This window comes from Petaurus breviceps, unplaced genomic scaffold (genome assembly GCF_028583685.1).
Source record: "Petaurus breviceps papuanus isolate PSGF00001 unplaced genomic scaffold, PetGlider_PUasm1.0 99, whole genome shotgun sequence".
NCBI classification, from domain to species: domain Eukaryota; kingdom Metazoa; phylum Chordata; class Mammalia; order Diprotodontia; family Petauridae; genus Petaurus; species Petaurus breviceps.
In genome coordinates this window covers 4,639,257-4,648,580 of record NW_027187465.1, presented here as the reverse complement: position 1 = coordinate 4,648,580, position 9,324 = coordinate 4,639,257, and the positions used below count along the sequence as shown (strand labels likewise).

The 9,324-nt window shown below is 56.8% G+C and overlaps 1 protein-coding gene across 2 annotated transcripts in view; it reads right to left on the bottom strand.

The window, feature by feature from the left end:
* Positions 1 to 9,324, bottom strand: part of TTC28 (tetratricopeptide repeat domain 28) — a 712,524-nt gene that overhangs the window by 19,734 nt on the left and 683,466 nt on the right. For both annotated transcript variants that reach the window (XM_069081377.1, XM_069081378.1), the window contains 4 exons: positions 8,290 to 9,010; positions 4,904 to 5,028; positions 3,149 to 3,380; positions 1,270 to 1,346 (listed from right to left, as the gene is read on the bottom strand). In XM_069081377.1, the coding sequence (XP_068937478.1) occupies positions 1,270 to 1,346; positions 3,149 to 3,380; positions 4,904 to 5,028; positions 8,290 to 9,010 (1,155 nt within the window). The remainder of the gene's footprint in view (positions 1 to 1,269; positions 1,347 to 3,148; positions 3,381 to 4,903; positions 5,029 to 8,289; positions 9,011 to 9,324) is intronic.

The following is a 9,324-nucleotide window of genomic DNA, read 5'->3' as shown; positions in this document are numbered from 1 at the left end:
TGTATGTTTGAGTGCAAATGTGTGTGTGAGTATGAGTGTGTATGTGTGTATAACTTGTGTGAGTGTAAATGTGTGTGAGTCTGAGTATATGAGTGTGTATGTGAGCATAAATGTGTGTATGAGTGTATAACTTGTGTGAGTGTAAATGCGAGTGTTTGAGTCTGAGTGTATGAGTGTGTGAGTATGAATGTGTATATGAGTGTGTATGTTTGAGTGCACATGTGTGTAACTATGAGTGTGCGTATGTGTATATCTTGTGTGAGTTTAAATGTGTGTGAGTCTGAGTGTACGAGTGTGTGAGTATGAGTGTGTGTATGTGAGTGTGTATGTTTGAGTGCACATTTGTGTGTATGACTGAGTGTGCATATGTGTATAACTCGTGTGAGTGTAACTGTGAGTGTGTGTGAGCCTGAGTGTACAAATGTGTGTATGAGTGTGTAAGTGACTTTGTATGTGTGAATGAGTGTGTATATGTGTGTGGGTGTGAGTGGATGTTGGGCTGCCAGGGAGGACACATTCCTGGAATGTTCTCCCCCTGGGGCCAGGCTCACACCAGAGAGCCCCCATCATTATTCTCAGGGGCAAAGGAGTAAGGCAAGGTAAAGGTGGACGGGTCTTCCCGAAGGGGAGAAGCTTCTGGCTGAGAATACTTCTCTCCCCCCTTTTCTCCCCTTAGAAAGGAAGACCCCCAAGCCCGTTCTTCTTTAGCAGACGCAGAAGCCCAGGTGGTCATGGGCGTAATTACAAAGGTGCCGTCAGATGTCTGTCTCTCTTGGGTACCATGGGCACGTCCCATGAGACTCTCAGCTCCCCAAGGACAGGGCCGAGTTCTAGGTGTTGGCTTAGCCTCTGCCAGGGTGGACTTTGCAGGAGGATCCCTGGGAGCCCAGCTGGGGGCTGGCCCCTATTCTGTGGTGGGTGAGGTGGGGCAGCAGGGAGGGTAAGTAAAGTCAGGGAAGAAGGGGAGGAGGATGTGAACCCCTCCCCCCCAGGGTGGCTTCTGGGCCTTCAGACGATTCTGGTTTTCACTCAGAACCATGGTGTCAAGTAGGAATGGCCCTGCCTCTGTCCCCACTCCCACTGCATGTGGAGGGCTGCTGCCCCCGGGGCTCCCGCCCAGTCAGCTTTTCTGCCCTTCCATGCCTGAGCTCACAGGGGCCGCCGTTCAGGGTGATGGAATCCTGTTTCTTTCATCCCAGTCCTCTGGTCTCCCCTCCAGGGCAGCCCCCCTGAGCCCAGCTGCCCGAGCTGCCGGAGCTGCCTGCTTACCTGGCTGATGAGCTGCTCTCCGGCTTCTGAGGTAGTGATGAGTTTACACAGTGCCTGGAGGGCAGGGGATGGCAAGCCTGAAATCATCAGAGGAGGAAGTGTTTTAGGCCACCTGGGGTGACGGGTGAAGCCCCACAAGACAGCGCCCAGGACCCCGGCCCTGTTTCCCTCAGCAAAGGAGCCCCAACGAGTGGGACTTCTCCATCACTGGTAAATGCGTGAGTCACGCACTCTGCAGGGTTTGAGCTGAGGCCTGGGTCACGAGGAGGGGAAAGGCTGCCACCACTCCTGGCCGGCTGTCCCCCTGCCAGGTGCCAAAGCACCCATGACCAACTCGGGCCTCAGCATTCTCTTTCAAGGCCCTTGACGCTTACTGACAAGACCCCCCAACATCCCTGGGAGACATGCAGCCGTTACTGCACTGGGAGGGGGCTGTCCTAGGGGCCCACAGGCACTGCCCAGGCAGCCCCCTCCATTCCCAGCAGTGAGTTAGGCATTCTGGGATGCACAGATAAAGGGAGATAGCCAAGTCACAGGGTTAGAGCCAACCTGCCCCAACTCTCATTCTGCAAAGGGTGCAGCTGTGACTTGCCCAAAGTCACAAGGGTGATGGGGGAGCATGCAAACTCAGGTCTTTGACTCCAGATTCTTTGCTCTTTCTCCCTACCATATGGTCCCTTCCCTCAAGGGGCTTACCTTCTATTAGAGGGACAAGGGGCGGGGCGGGGGGGTGGTTAGAGGTAAATGAAATCTCAGCCAAAGGCTCTTGGGCAGTTTCAGGGGGGAGAGAACTCTGGTGAGGTGAGAGAGGGCGAGAGAACCAGGGAGCAAAAAGTTAGTCACTCAGTGCGGCCAGAACAGAGAGTGAAGGAAATGAGGGGGGCAGGCTGGAGCTCAGGGAAGGATGAGTGCCCTGGGCTCCCCCTGCCCCTGGGCCATAGGGGATCCACTGTCTGCCTCCTCCAAGCCCACAGGCCTCGGTCAATCCAACCCAACTAGGCTATACAAGAAGCATGCCTGCCCTCCGGGAGCCTCCAGTCTGCTATATGGGGCCAAACTAACACAAAAATCTATACCTTCAACACGACATGATGGCCTGGGGCAGGGGGTGGGGGCGGCAAAGGCCTCTGGCAGGACCAAGAGCCCAATGTGAGCCCTGACCAGAGCTCCTGATTGCCAGGCGGGAGGGTAGGCCCGTGCCATCCATGGAGGGCTACATGCACGGAGGATGCCTGAACTAGGGCAGGACTGACAGCCACGTGTCTGCAAGGGGAGGTGGAGACTGGCCTGGGCGGGGCTTTCCCTGGAGAGCCGAGGGATCTGCCCTGGCTGCTCGAGGGGAGCAAAAGGGTCCAGCCTTCTCTTGCGGGATCCCTCTGGGGTTTGAGCCCGGAGGCAGGGCGTCAGGGAGGCCAGCACTGCCAGTGCCCAGATGACTGACGGGGGAGGCTTCTCCGTCCTGGGTGCTCCTGGATGCAGGAGGGGAGGCATCGCTCACCTTTGGACCCCCAGTGCCTCGGACTTTGTCTACACCTTCTAAGTGGTAGCTCAGAACTGCCTTCTAGTCAAGGCAATGGCCTTCTGTGGCCCAGCCCCTGCTCTGACCTTGCTGCTTCCCCCTGCTCTCTGCGGGTGGGGTGGGGATGGGGTGCAGGGAGGGTCTCGGCTCCCCCCTGCTCTCTGGGGGGGTGCGGGTCTCTGCTCCCCCATGCTCTCTGCAGGGGGGAGGCATGGGGTGCGGGGAAGGTCTTGGCTCCCCCCTGCTCTCTGTGGGGGTGTGGGGTGCAGGGAGGGTCTCGGCTCCCCCCCCGCTCTCTGCGGGGGGGGGTGTGGGGTGCGGGGAAGGTCTAGGCTCTCCCCACCACGGCGCCCTTCTTACCCAGGAGGGACTGGATGGTGGTGCTGCATTGCTGGAGCCTCTCACCAGGGTCAGATGTTGGAAAGAACACAGCAGCAGGCAGCCCGCTGGCCGCAGGGTCCAGCCTAAAGCCCACAGCGGTGAGGAGCGCCTGCCAGCCAGGGACGCCGCCCACCTTGTTCTCCACGCTCTGCTGGGACGTGTACATGGCGTTGCGCTGTCCGTTCTGAATGCGCTGAAGGGACTTCTCCACCTGGGGTGTGTAGAGGAGGGCTTGGGGGTCTGCCCAAAGGTCACGCTGCCCAGGGCTGCCCATGGCCCTCCCCGGCCTGGGGCCCTGCCCATTGTTGGGGCACAGGGCGCCTCCTACTGAGGGCATGGCCTGGGAGGGTAGGGTGACCGGCCTCCTGCCACAGGCCATCAGGCCTCTGGAGGGGCTGCAGGCAGGCTGATCTGACCCACATTAAACCTTTCCCTATTCACAATGTTCTGTCTTCCTCCCTTTTGTGTGGCTCATTTGCCCTGTCTATCTCTCATCTGTCCACAGGGGTTTGCAAGTGGTCTCCTGGTTAGACTGTGAGCTCTCTGAGGGTCCTTCTTTGTATTTCCAGCCCTTAGCCCAGTACCTTATAAACGCTAGTGGGAATGCTGGAGCTTGTCCTGGGTGTGGGGGTAGAGGGCGGGAGGCTTCCCATACACAGATGGGATTCCACTGTTCTGGAGGTACTGAGATGGGCCCCAAGGCATTCTGCCCCTGGCACACAGAGTCCTTATGTGCTTTGGCCAGGGAGGGTGGGTTGCCTGGGACCCTGAGGACCTGACATGCTTCTGTACACTCAATGATGTCCTAACACTCTCAGAGCCTGAAGTCCTGGCCAGGGGACAGATTGGGGGTGTGTGCAGCTTTCATTAATTTTCTTCCTTGTTCAGAGAGGTCTGGACAAACCCATCTGGCCCCGAGCTTGGGGTAATGGGTACAGCTGCCCCCAAAACACAGCAGGGATTCATTCAGTGAAGCTCTGATGTTACCAGGAGTGGCAGCTGGATTTGGATGTTGGCTAACAGTACCTCTGTGTAAACCCTGTTCTAGGGGACACCCCCTGATCAGCCCAGCCCCTCACCAGCTTTCCTAGAGCTGCTGGTGGGGATTAACCCCACAGCCAGCACAGGTGCACTCCCTTCTCATGTGAGGAAGGCCACTGAAAGCCCAAGCAGATCCCAGGGCCTTCCCAGTGAGTGGAGCAGAGGCACTGTGGGGAGCTGTGCAGGGAGTCTGGCCTCCCAGAAAGACATGAGCAAGTCCACAGAGCTTTTATTTCTGCATCTGGAGCCCTTGGAGATTGGGGTGATAAGCACGGACTCCGCCAGGCACCTTGAGGTCTCTGCCCTTCGGGGCTGATGTTCTGCTGGGGGGAGGGGAGATCCAGCACACACAGAACTGAGGTAACTGGGGGAGCACTCCTGGCCACTGGAGGGGTGAGGGACTCTCAGGACCATCCTCCCTGCATTTGGGCTCGCCAGTAAACCCTTCTGTAAGCCTGCAATGGGAGCTCTTTCTAAAGCTCCCGAGGTCAGGCCTCCAGCTGCCCCCCTTTCCCTTGTGGAGATGAGATGAAAACCCTCCCTACATTCTTTCCCTGGCATCTTCCACACTCTGTCTGCTGTGAACCAGGGGATCTCCACACTCTACTCTCAGCATGGGCCGAGACCCCCACTTCCCAATGGCCCAGAGGCTCCCCAGGAAAGGGCAGGGTCTGTGCTGAGTTGCCCTCTTACCAGATGAAGCAACACACGGAGGGCATCTCGGGCTCTTTCTGGGTGCTGGAGGATCTCTGTCAGGGCCTGGCCGATGAGGGATGAAGGGCTGTTCAGCTTCACATCACTGCCTATGAGCAGGAACCCTGTAGAAGGTGTTGGAAAACCTCATGAGTTCCCTTGGTCAGATCAGAAACAACTGTCCCTATGTCTCTTCTGTCCGCTCCTGCCATGAGCTCAGTGAGTGGGCAGGAACTTCCTGTCTCTCCCATTGCCTGGTCATCCGCACTTGCCTAACATGTTGGACAGGGCTCAGTGTGGCCTTGTGACATTTTGGAAAGGTAGGCACTGCTAAGGAGGCATGGGAGGGCTCAGGGCAGAGGCTCCTCACGCACACGGTGAGCAACTCCACTGCCCAGACCTCGGGAGTCATTGCAGACTGTGAGAGAGGCTTTTCATCCAGCCCACTCATCACTGTGACCCTTCCCATCACTGTGGGCACTGAGTTCTTCTATCCCCTTTACAGACTGAAGAGGTCTCATGTTGGAGAGTGGGGTGGGTGGGGAGTGCTTCCTGTCCCCTCCATCATCTGAGCTAACCTTCCACAGCCTCTCTGGAGACATCCTGTGGGCGCCATGACCAGAGGGCACAGAATATTTGGCTGGCTTTGCCCAGGAATCATGGCTCATTTTGGTTTGGCTGATTTTCCATATTTCTCAGCCATGACCAGCAGAACCAGTTTTTCTGTCCCGGCCTCACATTGGCTAAGGGTAGGTAAGGAGAAGCCGTAGATGACAAGGGGGCACAGACTGGTGGGCAGAGCTAGGACCACGAGCTGAGAGACCTTAGCTCTGATGCTCCCTTGCCACCACGTGGCTGACTCTGACTCCATCACTCAATTTTCCAAATGTCGTCTTCTTCCTGGGTCAAGGGTATAGTTGGCCCAGAGAGCCTCCGGCGTCCCTCCCTGTTCCCAAATGCTAGGGTTATACAAGTCTGTGACTCCCAGGTTCCCCTCTTCTGGACTGTGGTAAATGCAGGGCCCCAGCATCCTGCACCAAGATCTAGGATGTCTCCTCCTAGAAGGCAGGAGACATGGGCATGGGCATGGGCACTGGCACTAAGCCATCTGGGAACCAAGGGACCAAGAATTCTCAATCAATTGCTCAGTCTCCCTGCCTGGGATCTCAAGACAGGTCAGTAGGCAGGGACGCTGCTTCTCAGCTGGGGGCTGGATTTCCTGGTCCTCCCTGAACAAGGAGGGATGTCCTGTGACTCTGAGACACTCTGAATGTCACTCAGCCTGCACAAGGACGGCGCCTCTGAGGGACTCGGGATCACGTTTCTGGGGGTTATTTGAAAAGTTAAAGTAAAGCGTGTCCATCTCCAGACCATGGCTTTTTTCCGGAAATAAACAGGACTGGCCTTGGGAAGAGGGAGGACAGGCCAGTGTCTCTAGGGCCCATGTCCAGAACTGTGAGGCTGTCAGAGGCATCTTTCACAGCACCCAGGGATTTCTGCCTTTGTCTTTCTAGCTCCAAGTATGGCAGTGAGGGCCCAAAGCCACCAGCGGGCAGCAAGACCCAGAGGGCACGATTTCAGAACCTTGTCTTGGCCTAGACTGGGGTGGGGAACCTGCAGTCTCAAGGCCTAGATCTAGAGGGTCACACATGGGTCCCCACCTCTGGCTTAAACCTTGCTAAAAAGGATAATGAGGGACCCATCAACAAATTCAGGTCATATTGTGGGGCCTGCCAGCATAAAGAGGGTCCCTTGGCCAGCAAGGATCATTTCTAAAAATGATGAGGGGGGGGGTGGTAGTGGTAGGCCTAGAGAATCAGAGGCTGCCCAGGTAGAGGGCATTGTCACAACAGGAGGTCCTTCTCCCTGGAGGGTATGAATGTGTGTAGGGGCACATCCTAGGGTCTTCAGGGCCCTGATCTCAGGGGCTATCCTGAAGGGTGTGGCCATGGAGGCTAGATTCTGGCCTCAGACTCAGAGCTCTGTAGTAGCCCCATAGCCTGCATTTAACCTTTTCAAAAATTAGTTTAATTTAATTTTCCCTTTACATTTAACCTTAATGGGCCTCAGTTTCCCCACCGGTAAAACAGGGGCAAGAAAACTGGTGCTAACTACCTCAAGGGCTGTCAGGAGGATTGTGCTTATAGAAGGACGAGCTTCTTACAGACACTTTCTAGCTGGGTGACCCTGGGCGAGTCAGCCCCGTTTGCCTCAGTTTCCTCATCTGTAAAAATGGGGATAACAATGGTGCCTCCCTCCCAGGGCCGTTGTGAGGATCAGATAGGTAAAGAGCTTTGAAAACCTTGAAGCACCACAGAAATGCCAGCTGACTGGGATCACTATAACATTCACACCCATCACAGTGACACAGCCGGCCCCACTGGGGGGGACATTCGAGAGCCACACAGCTGCCTAGCAACGCTTCCCACGTGGCTTATCTGGGCTTAGTCCCCTTCCCAAAGCAGGGGGCTGAGTCTGAGACTGGAATCTCTTTGGGCTAGAGACGGACTTCGGTCAACAGCAGGGTAAGGACCCAAATAACCTCCGCCACTAGGGCAGGGGTGACTTCGGAGCCCACAGAACACACGAGAGGTCCTCCCTGCCCTGCGGAGGCTGTCTGGATTGCTCCCACAGCCCACGCCTGTGCCCACTGCTCCAGGCACCTTCTGTGAGGCATCCTGACCTCTGGCTGCCCCGCGTTCCTGGAGTGGTGGAAAAAGGCAGCTCCCCAGGGCCCACGCTCTGTGCCGTGGCAAACCCTGATCCTTATCCCAGGAGGTGAGGCAAGTGCAGGGGAGAGGGCAGGATGTGTGGGTGGGGATGGCACAGAACCATCTGTGTGCCTGGAAGGACTCTCTTCCCACCCTGAGTTTCTCTGGCTCAATGAGTCAGAAGATCTGCCTTTAGGTCCTGGCTCAGATACTCCCTAGAGGTGAGACCCTGGAAAAGTCACAGTTTCTCTGACCTGCAGTGCTGATAGAAAGGGTGATAGAAAAGGGTGCATCCCTGCTCTGCCCACCTTACAGGGCTACTGTCAAGGTCCAGTGAGCCCAGGTTTGTAAAGCACTTTATAGCTGAAAAAGCATCATATGAAGGTAAGGGACTTTGCTAATAGACTTAGTTTAATGATGCTAAGAACCGTGGGACTCTAAGTGACCCTGGGGGTCTCAATGGGAGCGTCTGGGTCACTCCTGTCACACTACCACAGGGGAAGGCTGTGAAATCTCATGCCTTCTCATCTGAATGGTCAGAAATCTGGCTTGCAGAAACCCTCACTGCCCACAAACCACGTCCTCCCCCTGCCCTCCCTCCCCCATCACCGGAGCCCAGAGGCTCAAGGCCCAACAAGGCCACCTGAGGCCAGGCTCCAGACCCGTGCCTCCTACCTGCCCAGTTGGACGGGTGAGAGAACTGCTTGCTGCTCTGCACCCCCTTCATGGCCTCGCCCAGGGCCGCGCTGGCTCTCAGCCCGTTCAGCAGGGACGAGTAGAAAGTGTGAATCAGCATCTTCGAAGCGGCCACCGGCACGGGCCACAAGGACACTAGCACACACTGGGCCCCCGCAGCCAGGAAGGCCCGGGTCAGGCCGATGACGCCATCGGCAGTGACTCTGCTGCTGGACTCCTGGTAGGAGCCCAGAACCACAAGCTTCCCTGGAAGCCGCAGGTCCAAGATGTCAGCAGCCGTGAGCAGGAACTCCTGCAGCGGCGGACAGTCCGAGATGCTCTCGGCATCACTGGCATCCTCCTGCATCCGCAGGGACTCGGGGATTGTGTATGGGTTCCCAAAGGAGCTCCGGCTGCCCCCCGGGGTGCCGTCGGCATTGGGGGTGAGGACGAGGGCAGACAGTTTCCAGGAGATGTGGGTGGCGAAGTGGACGCACTCGGCCTGGGTCAGCGCACTCATGACCCTCTCCTTGGTGGCCACTTGGCCCACCAGAGGCTGGCAGCCGAGCAGCTCAGACACCATGTAAGCTTCTTCCTCTGCCGAAGGTACCGGCCCCCACAGCCACCGGTCCATGACCGCTGAAGGGAGTTTGGGATTCCCAATGACGGCTGCCATCGATGTGGAGCTGGAGTAAGTGGGCACGTTCTTTCGCAGATGAGACTAGAATAAGAAAAAACAGAAGTTTGTGCCCCAGTGGAACAAGCCCGGTTCTGGTCTCCCTCTGCCTGGCTTCTTTCCTTCCCAAGCCATCCTCCACACAGCCCTAATGTCACCTGCCTGAGGCCGAAATGGCTCTGTGAAAAGTCTTTGTGGGTCTTTGTGGCCTGACCAAAACATTCCACAGTGGGGGTCCCACCGGCCTTCCCAGACTCATTTTCTACTATTCCCTTTCATGAGCTGCCCATGCCAGTGTTCCCCAACTCAACATTTCCTCTCGTGTGGGTGTCTCTGCTTTTGACTAAGCTCTCTCCCAT